General features: G+C 39.6%; 1 protein-coding gene across 1 annotated transcript; it reads left to right on the top strand.

Moving 5' to 3' along the window:
• The first annotated feature begins 9,826 nt into the window (after positions 1-9,826).
• On the top strand, positions 9,827-16,291 carry LOC139712551 (uncharacterized). Its single transcript, XM_071624399.1, has 7 exons — positions 9,827-10,078; positions 10,847-11,020; positions 11,384-11,503; positions 12,647-12,835; positions 13,965-14,090; positions 14,909-15,061; positions 15,682-16,291. Exons 1-7 carry the CDS (start codon positions 9,840-9,842, stop codon positions 16,289-16,291), a joined length of 1,611 nt encoding a protein of 536 aa, XP_071480500.1. The 5' UTR covers positions 9,827-9,839.
• Positions 16,292-17,543: the final 1,252 nt, after the last annotated feature.

Below are 17,543 nucleotides of genomic sequence, written 5' to 3'. Positions count from 1 at the left end.
TGACATTATCATGTTACGAGGATATACCATCATTTTGACGTTTGTATTACCTATTTTATATTGTTTTGGAAATGAAAATATTTGATATGAATGAATGAATGAATGAATGAATGAATGAATGAATGAATGAAAACATGCCGATCATTATTTTTTATAATCATACAATAAGGATAAATTATGATATGGGTAAAATTATGATATTATCCTCCTATATGAAATTATGAAACTGAGACAATACTCATAATTGTAATAATTATAGAACGTCTTCTGTGACGTGCACTATAAATAGAAATTGCATCCAAAGGTGCATGTTTGGGAGTAGGTGCCTTAAAGTCCATATAGGCCTACGTGAATTTAGATAATGATTATCAAACATGATACCAAAAGATAGAAACAAAGATCATGACTGATATAAATATGTTGACTGCACGAGTGCCCATGTATATACAAATCACATGATTTTCACAATTCGATTCTAGATCATCATGTTGTTCCCCAAAGCTACTAAAGTATAATCTCGGTTGTATACCGATAGACCTCACTCAGTATACGGCAGAAATTTCTTAGGGAAATGAACCAAGATAATAGTACTGAAGGTGAGCTGTTGACTAAAAAATATACACTGCATGACAGGAGACCGCACTCTCAGCTTGTCGCCGTCAAAGACAAGAATTAAGTATTCAACATTTCTATCTTTAGTCATCCACCAATGAAGCGTGGTTTGACAGAATCATTTCATAAAAGTCATATCAGAAGAACCGGTACTATTGCTTTAAGTGGCGTCATTCATCTTCTTTTTTAGACGCGACTCTCGATGATCAGAGTTAAATTTCTTATTTACGCGTTTTTCAAATTCCACACGTGAAATCGTCGAAAACAGACATCCTGGTCTATATAGACCTATACACATTCACCACTCAAATCATTCTAAAAAAAATACATAGGGTTATGAAAAAGAAATACCAACAATATAGGCCTATATGCTATAATATTTGATTGGTACAAATCTCTTCAAGAAAATTGTATACTTACAGATAAATCGGGTCGTTCTTATAAACCGCTCCTCCTCCCTGAAACTCGTTGTATAATCGAAACAATGAAGGGGCTTAATTGCTATTATAGCTGGTTTGGGAGTTTTATTGAACTGTGTTCGATTCGTACGGTAATTAGAACCAATGGTTCATCGCACAGCTGAGGGCTTGCAAAAGAAGTATAAGGTGTTGTGATTTTGATCGGTGCACACCCTAAACAAACCTTACGCGATAAGGGTTGAGGATAATTAGGTTTTGTCTCTCATTAAGTTATATATCACTGTGCCCTATTTGCCGAGGAGCCAGGAGCCTCCTCGTCCGGTCATTAAGCATGCAGCTAATGGATAACTTCTGCTGATAATAGTGTTTGATCTTAATTGTATATACGGATTTTCTCTGTGTTATACGAATTATACTGTGCCATGCATGTGTCTCTGCCTTATTGAGATACTTGTCATAGTCTCGGCCTATTTTGCTGTACGGTGCATTCTAACTAATAGTTGCAACGACTGTATGTCATCTAAACATTATTCATGTACTAGAATGTCTATTAATGATTATATAGATAAAATGTACACATATATATGATTGTATATACATACATACATCCATGATGGATGCTGTATGAATAAAGAAATGATTTGCCTATTATGTCAATATCGTCATTCGTATACGGTCATTCTTAATGATGGCATTTTAGATGCATGTCCTTTACTCATATTATTGTATCTATGAAATATATATAAATATGTATATATATATATATATATATATATATATATATATATGTTGATAAGGTAGTCCACGTGTTGGCAAGATAAAAAGATAAGTAACAAAGCTGCAACAAAGTTCATGCTGTATTCACCAACGGTTTATTTCTTCACACAAATTTTCGGGCGTCTCGCCGCCCTTTCTCAAGTGTTGATACTGAGAGAACAATAACAAAATTAAGCCATAACAATATATTGCAACCGTGTTACTAAGGATGCGCGCTTTAACGCATCCATGCTAGGCATCCTAACACCCAGCGCGCATCCTGGCAACAGTACAATGTTACGTCATAATGAAATTACAATGAGTATAAAGCATACATGAAAAAACTTGGCACGACTGATACAGAAGTAATTCCTCTGAATACGCAGCTGCGGTGGTAATGTAAAAGCAGTGCATTATTTCTTTCAAAATTCAACATACACATAAATTAACTTTAATTCTAGTGTATAGATAATCTTTACATAATCTGAAATTATCATGATCAATATAAACATTCGATTTTTTTAAATCAAACTGAATCGTCACACTGATGGTTATGCAAAATATGTGCAAGCAGTTTACCATTCCTTTCAAACTTCAGCATACACATACATTAACTTCCAAATTCTGGTGAGTAGATAGTCTTTAAATAATCTGAGACTATAGCATGAATATGAAATACGTGAAAAATCATATTTTTCTTCTTTTGATTAAATAGATACGTCACAATACGTCTCGGAGTGGAAAAAAGACTGGTTCCAAGAAATGGTTAAAAGGAGCGTCAGCATTATATCACTCAAGCAATATAATGATAAGATCTATTGCAGCGGGGTAAACGGGAGAACATACAACAATAAGCGGCGCACCTACTTGTAAAAAGTGTAGTTCGTGAGCCATGATAGATCTATGTTCATGCCCTGTCCCTGGAAGCTTCGTGTGCGGATGATTGTTTTTAGTTCTTTCACGTGTCTTTCTTCAAATGCTTCCATGTCCTTGTATAAAATGCAACATTGCAGATCTGTTAGTGTGTGATTTGGTTTGTTGAAGTGTTGTGCGACTGGATGTTGTGTTTGACTTCTAATGATTGTGCTTTTGTGATTGTTGAAACGTTGTCTAAAATTTGTTGTTTCTCCGATGTAGACAGCCAGGGGACATTGCTTGCATGTAAGGCTGTATACTACATTCTTGCTGTTGCAGTCCCCTGACGTCGGATGGAGGGTGTGGCCGGAGCCAAGTGTGATATCTGTATCTGTGATTAGGTGAGCGCATATTTGACATCGTTTGTTTCCACATTTATGATTTCCAGTAGGATTGATTGTTCTGTTGACTCGAGATCGTGTAAGCAAACTCTTCAGGTTGCGTGGCTGTCGTTGTGCATGTAAGGGACGTGCTGTTAACTCGGGAGCTACCGATTGGACTTGTTTGAGAGTAGGCCATTCTTTCCTCACTTCCTTCATGAACTGTTGTGATGTGGGATGATATGTTGTTACAAAGACTTTGCGTGTGTGTGAGTCTTTGGGTTTCAGATTATCATGATGTAGTAAGGATGAGCGTCTTTTTGCTATCGCGCGGTCCCTACCTGCTTGCACAATGTCTAACGGGTACCCCGCTGCAACGAATTTTTGCCCCAGCTTCAAAGACGCATCCAGAAATTCCTTGTGATCAGAAATGATTCGTCTGTAGCGGAGCATTTGACTGTACACAATTGACCTCTTAATATGATTAGGATGGAAGCTGTTGTACTTAAGATACGTCTGTCTGTCTGTAGGTTTGTGGTAAACAGACGTGTTCAGCTTCCCTCCTTCTTTGCGGATAGTCACATCAAGAAAGTGTACTTCTGACCTAGAGCTGTCCATAGTAAATTTGATGTCGGGATGAACCATGTTGAGCTTGGAGTGGAACTCCGACAGCTGTTCGTCAGAATGGGGCCAAATGAGAAAAATGTCGTCAATGTAGCGGACGAACATGCTAGGTTTTAGAGTTTCTTTCGAGAGGAATTCTTCCTCGAGTACGGCCATAAAAATACTGGCATACGCTGGCGCAAATTTAGTACCCATGGCAGTACCCTGAGTTTGTAGAAAGCATTCATCATCAAATGTGAAGTAATTATGTTTCAAGATGAACTGGGCAAGACGACAAATGTCTTCTATGGGCATGTCAGAAGAATGGTCGTGTTTGGTCAAAAATCTACGCAATGCATTAACCCCATCGGAGTGAGGAATGTTCGTGTACAGACTGACGACATCCAAAGTGACTAGAGTGCAATTTGGAGGAAGCTGAATGTTGTCGAGTCTATTAAGAAAATCATTGGTATCTTTTACATAGCTCTCGACGTTATGTAAGACCCCTTGTAGATATTTGTCAATGAAAGCTGACATCGGTTCAGTAAGTGAACCTACACTGGAAACAATTGGCCGTCCAGGCGGAATGATCTTATGTTCTCTCGATAACTCAGTAATTTCGGAAGTTTCCAAATCTTCAGCATTTTTGTCAGTGGCATTTGCTACCATCGTCGGAAGTTTATGGATCTTAGGTAATGTGTAAAATCTACTAGTTACCGGCTTACTTGGTACAAGTTGTTTCGCTTCTCTCTTATCGATGTGTTTCAGGTTATTACAAAGAGTCTCAGCTTCCTTCGTGAACAAGCTCGTAGGGTCACTGTCAAGCTTCTTGTAGAATCTAGTGTCGGACAGTTGTCTTTCCGCCTCGTTGATGTAAGAGAGATAAGAGAAACTACGCGAGAAACTACGCGAGGAGTCAACATTCCTTGCTGGTACAGGTACTAGATCTCCTGCTAGTGACAGTGAGAGGAATGATAGGCCTATTGTTAACTTATCGAGTTACACTTTGTCCGAAGGGGAGGAGAGCGTACTTGGTCTCGGTATGTCTTTCTGCCCTAACAGGCAACTCGATAAAGTGCAACTGTGTGCCGACACTTTCCAGTTCACGCAAAAAATCCGCCGAACCGAACTCCGCGCGGCAAACAGGTGCCCAGAATCAGAGGCAGTGGCAGAGGAAGAAGAAGCGTCGCAACCTAGGCCGACGAGGAAACTAGTCTATCAAAAGCGACGCCCTGCTGTCCCCAGCGGAAGAAACCCCTTCATCGACTCGTTTGTGAGCAATGTGGAGAGACACCTCGACAAGCTGCTGAAGGAGACTGAACGGGAACCCTCATCGAACATATCACGGAAGCAGCAAGACGCCATCCGATCCCTGCGTGACAACGCTGACATCACGATTAAGCCTGCTGACAAAGGGGGAGCCGTCACCATCCAGGATACAGCGGACTACATCAACGAGGCGGAAAGACAACTGTCCGACACTAGATTCTACAAGAAGCTTGACAGTGACCCTACGAGCTTGTTCACGAAGGAAGCTGAGACTCTTTGTAATAACCTGAAACACATCGATAAGAGAGAAGCGAAACAACTTGTACCAAGTAAGCCGGTAACTAGTAGATTTTACACATTACCTAAGATCCATAAACTTCCGACGATGGTAGCAAATGCCACTGACAAAAATGCTGAAGATTTGGAAACTTCCGAAATTACTGAGTTATCGAGAGAACATAAGATCATTCCGCCTGGACGGCCAATTGTTTCCAGTGTAGGTTCACTTACTGAACCGATGTCAGCTTTCATTGACAAATATCTACAAGGGGTCTTACATAACGTCGAGAGCTATGTAAAAGATACCAATGATTTTCTTAATAGACTCGACAACATTCAGCTTCCTCCAAATTGCACTCTAGTCACTTTGGATGTCGTCAGTCTGTACACGAACATTCCTCACTCCGATGGGGTTAATGCATTGCGTAGATTTTTGACCAAACACGACCATTCTTCTGACATGCCCATAGAAGACATTTGTCGTCTTGCCCAGTTCATCTTGAAACATAATTACTTCACATTTGATGATGAATGCTTTCTACAAACTCAGGGTACTGCCATGGGTACTAAATTTGCGCCAGCGTATGCCAGTATTTTTATGGCCGTACTCGAGGAAGAATTCCTCTCGAAAGAAACTCTAAAACCTAGCATGTTCGTCCGCTACATTGACGACATTTTTCTCATTTGGCCCCATTCTGACGAACAGCTGTCGGAGTTCCACTCCAAGCTCAACATGGTTCATCCCGACATCAAATTTACTATGGACAGCTCTAGGTCAGAAGTACACTTTCTTGATGTGACTATCCGCAAAGAAGGAGGGAAGCTGAACACGTCTGTTTACCACAAACCTACAGACAGACAGACGTATCTTAAGTACAACAGCTTCCATCCTAATCATATTAAGAGGTCAATTGTGTACAGTCAAATGCTCCGCTACAGACGAATCATTTCTGATCACAAGGAATTTCTGGATGCGTCTTTGAAGCTGGGGCAAAAATTCGTTGCAGCGGGGTACCCGTTAGACATTGTGCAAGCAGGTAGGGACCGCGCGATAGCAAAAAGACGCTCATCCTTACTACATCATGATAATCTGAAACCCAAAGACTCACACACACGCAAAGTCTTTGTAACAACATATCATCCCACATCACAACAGTTCATGAAGGAAGTGAGGAAAGAATGGCCTACTCTCAAACAAGTCCAATCGGTAGCTCCCGAGTTAACAGCACGTCCCTTACATGCACAACGACAGCCACGCAACCTGAAGAGTTTGCTTACACGATCTCGAGTCAACAGAACAATCAATCCTACTGGAAATCATAAATGTGGAAACAAACGATGTCAAATATGCGCTCACCTAATCACAGATACAGATATCACACTTGGCTCCGGCCACACCCTCCATCCGACGTCAGGGGACTGCAACAGCAAGAATGTAGTATACAGCCTTACATGCAAGCAATGTCCCCTGGCTGTCTACATCGGAGAAACAACAAATTTTAGACAACGTTTCAACAATCACAAAAGCACAATCATTAGAAGTCAAACACAACATCCAGTCGCACAACACTTCAACAAACCAAATCACACACTAACAGATCTGCAATGTTGCATTTTATACAAGGACATGGAAGCATTTGAAGAAAGACACGTGAAAGAACTAAAAACAATCATCCGCACACGAAGCTTCCAGGGACAGGGCATGAACATAGATCTATCATGGCTCACGAACTACACTTTTTACAAGTAGGTGCGCCGCTTATTGTTGTATGTTCTCCCGTTTACCCCGCTGCAATAGATCTTATCATTATATTGCTTGAGTGATATAATGCTGACGCTCCTTTTAACCATTTCTTGGAACCAGTCTTTTTTCCACTCCGAGACGTATTGTGACGTATCTATTTAATCAAAAGAAGAAAAATATGATTTTTCACGTATTTCATATTCATGCTATAGTCTCAGATTATTTAAAGACTATCTACTCACCAGAATTTGGAAGTTAATGTATTTGTATGCTGAAGTTTGAAAGGAATGGTAAACTGCTTGCACATATTTTGCATAACCATCAGTGTGACGATTCAGTTTGATTTAAAAAAATCGAATGTTTATATTGATCATGATAATTTCAGATTATGTAAAGATTATCTATACACTAGAATTAAAGTTAATTTATGTGTATGTTGAATTTTGAAAGAAATAATGCACTGCTTTTACATTACCACCGCAGCTGCGTATTCAGAGGAATTACTTCTGTATCAGTCGTGCCAAGTTTTTTCATGTATGCTTTATACTCATTGTAATTTCATTATGACGTAACATTGTACTGTTGCCAGGATGCGCGCTGGGTGTTAGGATGCCTAGCATGGATGCGTTAAAGCGCGCATCCTTAGTAACACGGTTGCAATATATTGTTATGGCTTAATTTTGTTATTGTTCTCTCAGTATCAACACTTGAGAAAGGGCGGCGAGACGCCCGAAAATTTGTGTGAAGAAATAAACCGTTGGTGAATACAGCATGAACTTTGTTGCAGCTTTGTTACTTATCTTTATATATATATATATATATATATATATATATTTGATTTATATATATAATTATGTATATATGCATATATCAAAACCATCAAATCGTCAAAAAAAGGGGGGGGGGGGAAGGCTGCAACCTTCGTTTCTCAGGCCCTCCCCCCCCCCCCCCAAAAAAAAAGTTTTGTCAAGCCCACCGGAAGGGAGGGGAGACAGGATCGCCTGCGGCGTCTGTCATCGCCCGTCCGTAGCGCCACAAAAACTTAAATTACTTTGTACTGAGTGCTTCAATGTCAATCAAACTTGGCGTGAAAAGTGTTTATGCAAAGTTACACATGACTGTTACCACACAGGAAGGTCACCTTAAGGTCAGAGTTCAGAAGGGGACAACGAACTTTAAGGGGCCAATGTAAGTTTTTACGGCGCGTTACGTTTCGATTATGGCTCATAACTTTTGATTGGTAGGGCTGTTTGGAACCAAACTTGGATGGTAGGTGTCCCTTGAGGAGTTGAAGGTCAAAACAAGGTCAAAGATCACAGTATTGGGTCAACAAATTTTTAGGGGCCAATGTTAAGCTTCTACAGCGCACTCATCGATTATGGCTCATAACTTTTGCTCGGTAGGACTGTTGGCAACCAAACTTTGATGGTAGATATCTCTTGGGGAGTTGTATAGATAATCGCAAGATGAAAGGTCACAAACAGGGGTCGATTAGGGGCCATTGTTCAGTTTTTTATACGGTACTTCACTTTGACATGGCTAAACACTTTTGCTCGGTAGGACTGTTCTGTTATAGTGACCAAACTTTCTCTTGGGGAGTTGAAGATCACCACAAGGTCAACAGTCACAGATTTTCCCTATGTATAACAAAGTATTTTTTCTCTTTTTTTCGATCATGTTCTTTACAACACTCAAATTATTGTATGTACACCATTTTTTGTCAACCATATGACATTTTCACAATTATTGAATAAGTACGTACTGTTCCATGTTCTATTTTGGGCAATTTTCTTTGCTAATAATTCTTCGTTGTTATACATACAAAGCTCTTGTTGTAGTAACACTTCTCCTAGATCCCACTTTATAACAATCAAAGTCAGATTGATGCAAGTGATTGTGTTGATGCACATTTTTGTTTGTTTGTTTGTTTGTTTGTTTGTTTGTTTTTTGGTGAGCGAGACACAATACGGCACTTACCTTGTTCGGGACAAAGAAATCATGGATTGTTATGTTGGGTGGCGCCGCATTTCCTACATCAGGCCTACTTCAGCGCTGATTAATAGTAGAGTTCCAATGCTCACACCCGCGACGTGGCTGCAGGTTGATACGCAGTTAAGGTTACTGACTAATTCCCTCGCTCTCAAAGCAAACCGTAGGCCTACCTTCTTAGATGATCTATAAAGCTATTACTGTAACCTGGGTCATGACAGAGAAGGAGCTGGGGAGGCTGCAGCCACCCCCACACACATTAACGCGTGGCACTTATTACAAAAAACAAAACAAAACAAAACAAAACAAAAAACAAAACAAAAAAAAACAAAAAAACAAAAAACAAACCAACACAAAACACAACACACATGACATTGTGTTCAAAACTCATGTCTTTTCGAGGGTTCCGCCCTGAGATCATTTTCTTCCAACACGGTGGGAGGACTGACGCTTCCCCCCCCCCCCACCACACACACACACACACACACACACACACACACACACACACACACACACCACATAATACCCTTGCTACTACGTGAAGGAGCTCGTCTACTGGTATACGTGTACCAAAGAGGTTCTATCTCTACTCCTTTGACGTGTACTTTATATCTTCCTCGATCCTTGGAGGGAGATCCCTCACAAGATTGACATTTGAGGATACCATAGTTGGCCTGGTCTGTTATGAATATTCATCATGGGCTATTGTACACTGCCTGCACACAACCGCGCGTCAAACGCGGGAAATTCGTTTCGTCTGTCAGTACAGTGTGTTGTATGCGGCCGTATCGCACGTAGCTAGACCATAACTTCACATACGTGCGTGATCGCGGGAAATCGAATACGCTATCTGTGATAAGTTTGGCTCTTATAAATTTGCAGCTTTCTTCCTCTCTCCAAGTAAGGTAGAGTAGAATTCTTCAACAAGCAGTGATGTCGCATTTCGAAGCAAAAGAATGTGTGAATTTCGACAATATTTCAGCGTCGTCAACGCGCCATCGTGACCATCATTCCAGTCGACGATTTGACGGTTCTCAAAAATCTTCTAACGTTAGTGAGTCTCGGTCAGCGTCCGACCGCTATTCCACCCGCCATGCAGATTGTAATGGACACAACGAAGCGGGCAGATACGACAATGGAAAAACGCGCCGTTCCTTCTCAGGAAGGAGAAGGTTAGTGAATCATGCAATTTCTACGATCGAGAAGCTCTGCTCCTATCCTATAGCCTAACCAGCTAGACATTATTAAGCTAAATCAACTTCATAACCAATCAATATCAATACTAACAAGTTACAATTCAATAACGAGCTGCAGAGTTGGTATAAAAATTAAGTCTTAAGAATGAAATTTAGAACATTTTTTTTTTTGGCATGAAATTTAACCCGTTAACAAGTCAAGTTACTTGGATAAGTTGGAGCCCCCAAATCCCCAGCTAGAATTTTAATACTGTACCATGGCATAAAAAAGTACCCATCAGTGAATTGCCCAATTGGTCTATACTTATGGCCATCATAATAGGCAATGATGCAGTGAGTAACTTTAACAGTTAGAGTGAGTCTTTACACAGCCCTGTTGCTGTAACGTTACAGACTTTGCAACAACTTCACGATGTCTGGTCGGGCTAGGTTTAGTGGCTCTAACATAAGTCTAATTAGTTAGGATAATTAGTGGTAGTGCCATATGTGTCAGTGAGTGTCTCTAAGTTAATATGACAGCTACAAAAATTCCAGTGTAAGCACAAACATTTAATATAAGCCTGTAACGTGTTACAACGACAAGAGAAGGGAGTGAGTGTAAAAAGTCCCAAAGTCAAGAATTCGGCAGCAAGATTTGCCCTCTCAGTCACTGTCAGTATGATGCTTTGCTAACATGCGTAGGCTTACTCAACTTTGTCAATTTGACTATTTGTTTTGTGTACAATTTATTTCATGCCCATTTAGGTCAAAGGAAAATAACAAACCTGAGCAGCAGAGGCGGGAGGACCGCCTTGATTTCAGGAGTGACTCTGATTCAAGGGACGATCGCGGAGGCCGAGGGCGGAGAGACAAGCGATCTCGCCACGATGCTAGGGAGAGAGGAGACACAAATCAGTCAAGCTGGCACCGATGCAACAGGTCAGCATAAAAATGAGAAGACAAAAAATAAAAAACAAAAAAACCCACAAATGTGTGATACTGAATATGCTTACCACCAAGTGAGGTATTGGTATTATGCAATTTATACAATTTATTTCATAAAATTTCAAATGGTTCTTTGTACAGTATTGAAGCATAAATAAAATGCATCTAATGATCACAAGCATGATTCCTGAAAAGGATGTCATAGACATCTAACATCGTTTCGTTACACTGTTTTCCTGAAATGGCTTCCGAGACACTTGCAAAACTATTTGTTGTACCAGACAGTCAAATGTGTATCAAATGTGTGCACAACTAGGCTTGCCCTAAGCTTTCATTCCATGTGTTATTTTCCTTCAGGAAGTCCCATCGTTGGTCGAGCGATAGACGAAAGGGTAGCGATGATGAAGGAGCCAGGACACCCTTTGTGCTAACACTTGATGAGATGGAGTACCCTCCCCTTAGCTCTGATGATCAAAGGTATGATACCACACACCAAACTTGCTTTATTTCTTCTCTCCCCCCCCCCCTTTTGTTATTCTTACATCTTCATCTTTAACAGCTGGCTAATCTATTTTACCCGTGGGACAGGATTTTAGCTTTTTATGCCTCTACAACCTTTCATTTGTGATAATTCCTGATTTGGCTTTAATCTGACAATCATGTGAAAGAAGGCATTGAGATATAAAGATATTCATTATTGAAAAGTAAGTCTGAAAGATTAGAGTGAATCATATGACAGAATTGTTACTTTCTGTAAAGAAAGAAGTGACACTGAAAAAAAAAATAATGTAATTGATTGTATTGATAAAGCTTACTTCAACACGCTAGTTCCCGTAGTGTCAAATAGGACCCAAACATCAGAAAGCTTGCAAAAGTCATGGTTTCATGTTCCTCAAGGCATGAAACTATGTATTCTTGGAGTAACAAGGCTGATTTGCTGATGCTTTTTGACAGATGTACATTGTTTTGCTATCTTCAAACTTTGGGAACATATAGTTCCCTTTTTCCTGTCTCGAGTTGCCCTCCATTTTCCTCCCATCAGGTATATTATGTGAAAGTTTGCATGAAAACCATTAATTATCAGAAGCTTTGAAGACAGTCTGCAGTAGCTTTGAGACTCTGACACGCTGCTGAGTCATGAATGAAATGCCTTTAAAGGATGTAATAGTGTTTAACCTCCATCTTAGGGATAATCCTTCATCAGCTGGTTGGCTCTGAGTTTTAAATCCCCCTTTTGTTTCACTCACAATAAAGGGTGATCCCCAGAGCTTGAATAGACCCTCACTTCCAAGTGCTTTTTCTCAGAAGCTGTATTCCCAAATCTTTGATGTTCTGTCATTTTGGTGAGTTTATGGACAGCTAAATTATCAGGAGTTATAAATCACTTGATAAGAGTGAGATTTTTTTTTTTTTGCTTTTGCTTCGCAGACTCTTGGTTTGATTGAAATATATTTCATCGTGTATTTTCTTTTTTTTTATGGTTTCATAAATGTGCATGTAGTCTTCCATATTCAAGTTTTTAAAGATTTTGTGAGGGTTAAAATCTTGTAGGACTTTGGCAGAATTGTTGTCATCATCATTAATGTCATTGTCATTTTAATTTGAATTTTATGTTGGTAGCCCACACACCCCGTCGCGGATCCCATCCAAGTACAGGAAGCTGTCCCAGTCCAGTGGGGACTGGGCCAGCCAGGTGGAGGAGTACGAGGCCGGTGAGTTCCGTGCCTCCCAAGACTTGCAGCGACACAGGAGGCGCCTGGAACTCTTGTCAGAGTCCAGCTCCTGTAGCAACGACGACCAGGAGAACAAGTGAGTTTTTTTTCTTCTTCTTTGGAAGCTGTCATTGAATTGAATTAAAGAGATACACTACTTCATGCTCAAATTAACTTAACAGAAGATTAAATGATAAAACATTAATGCAGTCATATGTACCACAAAGTTGTATGGTGCATTTTCCATCTGAGAAGATGGCTGGATAGCCCATATTCAGCTGCACTAAGCTGGTCTTTCGTGGGGTCCAATTGAATGTGAGGCAGGACTACTTCAGCGGGTTATGCACCTTACTCTTTGCAATTAATGACTGAAGCGGAATCTTATGTGCATGAATTTAGTTGTGACTCTCTCACACACAGGACCTCCATTTAAAGGACAAGTCCACCTTCATATACATAAAGATTGAGAGAATGCAGCAATATTAGTAGAACACATCAGTGAAAGTTTGAGGAAAATTGGACAATCCGTTCAGAAGTTACGAATATTTTAAGTATCTGCGCAGTCACTGCTGGAAGAGAAGACTACTACAGTGTATGATGTCACATGCGTACAACTATATAAGGAAAATAAAAAGAGAATTTCACAAAACTTTATTTTTTGAATAAAGTGCACAGTTCTTCGACTTGCTACTGACGTATGTTAAGGGTAATATTATTCCCCCTGCCTTCTGAAAGAGAGAAGTCGAATGTTCTTTTGTTATGGGAGAAAAATGGAAATATGTTGAATTTTCTTTATTCTTTCTTTATATCGTTGTACTCGTGTGACATCACAAGCTATAGTAGTCTTTTCATCCAGCCGTGACTGAGCAGAAACTTCAAAAATTCATAACTTTTTAACAGATTGTCCGATTTTGCTCAAACTCTCACTGATGTGTTCTACTAATATTGCCTCATTCACTCAACCCACATGTCTTTGAAGATGAACTTGTCCTTTAATGTCCTATCTGAGAGACAGAGTGTTTTGCCTCTTGCTAGAGGGGACGGCATGATTACGTACAACATTGCTCAGTTAGATTCGGGAATCGAACCTGGGTCCTTTGGATCTAGAGGCACATGCGCTACCGACTGAGTCATGTCACTGCCTTAAAGTTCACTTTGTCATTAATGGCTGTTTGGCAATTCAGTTAACTCTTCATTCATTCAAATGCTCTTTATCTTCCATACAGGGAAGAAGCCAAGAAGAAACCCACTGAATATGAAAAAGACACAACTGTTCTGATGCGCAGACAGAAGCAGATTGATTATGGCAAGAACACCGTTGCCTATGACAGTTACATCGCCACAGTCAAGAGGTAAGCACTCCCTCCTTTGTTAAGTCAAGCCCATTTTCTTTTCTCCTGATGACTACTGTGCTGCTGGTGATTGAAATGTGTAGTCAAACTTCTGAAATAAAAATGGGAACTTTGATTTTATTGAAACTCCTCTTTCTGAAACAATTGGCAGATATATGCGATTGACCAGAAAAAAAAAAGACCGATAAAAAAAAAATTGAGCATGGGCAGACTAACACATTTATTTAATTCACACCATGTTGTATACAATTTTCCTCCTTCCAAGCAAATCACAGTGTCCTGGGGGAATTTTGCAGTAAAATTATCATCCTGTCATAAAATTAGCAAATTAGCACCAGTTGAATTCACATAATACTAGAAAAAGACTGAATGCAGTTGGTTAGATTAATCAAATCTGCACAGACTTACGGGGAAATAAACAAAAATTTGCCAATTTCAGAATGAAATATGACCTGTAATCTTAAGAATGTGATGCCAATTCAAAAATTAGTTATGAATTTTACAATAAAGAGGCTTTTACCAATTGTGCAACTGAAACAAACAGTAACAATTGTATGTATATAAAAAAAGGTCTCAAATGTACAGAGGAGTACTCTTTTAGTCCATCTTAGAAAACACAAACAATTATAGAAACAATTATTTTTTTAAAAAGGACACCATCAAGCAAAAGGAAATGCAGTTATAGGGACATATGAGTTTAGTCCCAGTTAATTTGTGACATATTTTACATAGTCTCCATCATAGTGTTGACGTCGTTATTCTGCCACTTGGACTCAGTACCAGTATTCATGTGCCCATACTCTTTTTCAATCTTGCAGGAAGCACAGAGTGAAGGGCAAGCACCCATTCACACCAAACAAGTTCCAGATAGCCAGCCGCCGGTCGTGGGACCAGCAGATCCGTTTGTGGCGCATCAAGCTGCACGAGTATGACCCCCCAGAACTCCTGCAGGTCAACAGCAAGGAGGCAACGTATGTTTTTCTTTTTAACATTATGTAACAGAAAATGACATCGGAACAATGTTTTTATCACGCTTAAGAATGAGTATTTGTGGAGATGTATCTTTACCTTTAACATGATGAAGAAATATAACTTTTTTGTGTGACACATATTGACATAGGACATTTATCTGGAAGAGGCTGCCCTTTGTAGAACACTATTATTGAATTATAAGACTTAAACCATACTCATTAAGATGCACAAAATATGGCATAACAAGGGTAATGATTTATGATTTTAAATGGTCTATATGAATACTAACTCTAAAAAGGCAGTATCATTTCCAAATGATATTTTCCATGATATGCAAAAGAAAATAATACATTTCTAATGCAAATTGTAAACAAAAACTAATCTAGAAATGTACCAATATATGACACATTGCCACTGAAATATTTGCCACGCAAGCTTTTGCCCAAGATTTGATCCTCAAGGAGTCCTGTAGTTATTTTTGTTTCAGGTTGCTCTATTTACATTGTATTGTTACTACACCTGAATTTCATACCTTTCTTTTTGTTGTTGTGTAAAGCCAATAGATGATACATGTATTATTTATACTCAGGAAACCTTTGATGAAATGTTTTCACTACAGGAAATCCTTGGTGTTCGATGACAGCTCATCCCAAGGGTCCATGGAATCTGAGACTAAGATAGAGAACGAACTCATGAATACCTCCATCACCTCTAGTATCAGCGACTGCTACCTTGCAAGTGATGAGAGCAGCCACCGGTCCACGCCCGTCACCGAACTCGAAGCCATGACTACACGCTCCAGCACAGCAACGAGCGATTACCTTTGCCTCGCGGATGACAATGACGGTGATGACACGCTGACGGGCTTCCCAGACCAGCCTGTCCTCGGCATCAAAATACCAACTCCGTCCTCCACGCCCGCCGAACCCAGCAACTGCCCTGCCTCACCCCCGCTGGACACCAACGACCTCATGGCTGCCCTAAAGAGGGTTATTGTCACCCAGCACTCTGTGATACACAACAACCACCTCAACAATGCGCCCCTCTACACAACGTTTGCCGGCTCCAATAACAACAACAGCACCATGAGCTTGACTGGCTGCAACACTGCCCCACTGATCCTGCCGCCCCCACCACCAAAGCAGGAGGTGCGTCCTGCCACCATCTTCGATGGATTCGACCTCGACGAGTGCTTTCTGCGAGATGACGAGCTCATGGTCGATGCATAGCCATTGCGTGAGTTTTGCTCCATGTTAGCACTGTGGTGTGTGCTTAGAAGATGATAGCCCCATCGAGTATTCCAATGGAGATATTGTTTGCGGAATATTGTAAAATTAATGGTAGATCCCCCACAGCTTCAGAAGAGGTATCCAGTGAACACAATTCTTGGTGAAAGAGCTGAGACAAAGCTAATTCCACTGCAACTTTTCACATTAAAACATGCAAAATGTAATCTTACCTGTTATGTCATCTGATTAGAAGAGTGCGCTGCTTTGTAAGCAGCTTACTCTACTTTTTGATAAAAGACTGAAGTACATTTTTGGTGCACATGAAATGTTTCGGGTATGGAAGTGAAAATTCACACCATTTTCCAGTTTACCCTTGATAAATATCATATCACACTCAAACTAATAGAATGCTAGAAAATTTGCCAATCAACTACAAAAGTTGGAAGTCGTGGAATTTAGAAAGTTTAGCATGTTTTGTCGCAACAAAGATATCAGTCACTGACACATATGCAAATTAGTTGATGTGATTGTATCCAATGACCTCACTCCAGTGACTTCACAAGTCTCCTAGTAAGTACTTGGTTACGGACAAATTTTAGAAGTATCAAAAAAGCATCAATTGCATGAAAGGTGTTTTAGAGTTGTCAAAATCTTGCAGGGTTGAATTTTTAAATGAGAAAGAGGTTAAAATTGCTGAATTTCTGATAAATATGATGAGTCATTTTCTTAATGTGCATACTCCGTTGAGAGGCCCTGCTATCAGTGCCTTTTCTAATTTGCATTCATGTGATTTTTACAAGTATCATCATTACCAGAATTGCACTGGAGTTTTTCCTTTAACTTTCTTCAAACAAAGACTTTCTCAAATAAGTTTTTATTTTTAATTTTTTTTTTTACAGTCATGTAACTTGATCTTTTGTTTCTAAGTAGATGCTCTACCTTGTGATGTACTGACATTTAAACAGTGATTTTAATCTTTTGCCAAATTCTGCTCAGACATCTTGGAGTAAGCTGCATTTCTAATGTTTTTTCTTTTTTTATATATTCAGAATGAGATAGTCCTTGCTCATTCTGACCCTTTTGAAATGAAGAAATAAGTTGTGCAAAAAGTCCCATAAAATTTGTGTTTTAAACATTGATTCAGAAACAGGTAACAATAATCTGGTTTCTTTTTTTTTTTTGACATGGTTCCCTATCTTTTTCCTTTTTTTGAAAATAATTGTCTATTGATGCATACATGTGTATATTTATT

This window comes from Diadema antillarum, unplaced genomic scaffold (assembly GCF_040938485.1).
Source record: "Diadema antillarum isolate AM-2024a unplaced genomic scaffold, OU_Dant_1.0 scf00000005, whole genome shotgun sequence".
NCBI classification, from domain to species: domain Eukaryota; kingdom Metazoa; phylum Echinodermata; class Echinoidea; order Diadematoida; family Diadematidae; genus Diadema; species Diadema antillarum.
The sequence above is the reverse complement of the archived record's forward strand: the minus strand, read 5'-3'. Positions and strand labels throughout refer to the sequence as shown.

What these genes read in the sequence shown, in the direction of transcription:
- LOC139712551 (XM_071624399.1), top strand. Translation starts at nt 9,840, where the DNA reads ATGTCGCATTTCGAAGCAAAAGAATGTGTGAATTTCGACAATATTTCA. An exon ending in TCCTTCTCAGGAAGGAGAAG is followed by an intron (nt 10,079 to 10,846) that starts GTTAGTGAATCA and finishes ATGCCCATTTAG; the next exon opens with GTCAAAGGAAAATAACAAAC. An exon ending in GTCAACAGCAAGGAGGCAAC is followed by an intron (nt 15,062 to 15,681) that starts GTATGTTTTTCT and finishes TTTTCACTACAG; the next exon opens with GAAATCCTTGGTGTTCGATG.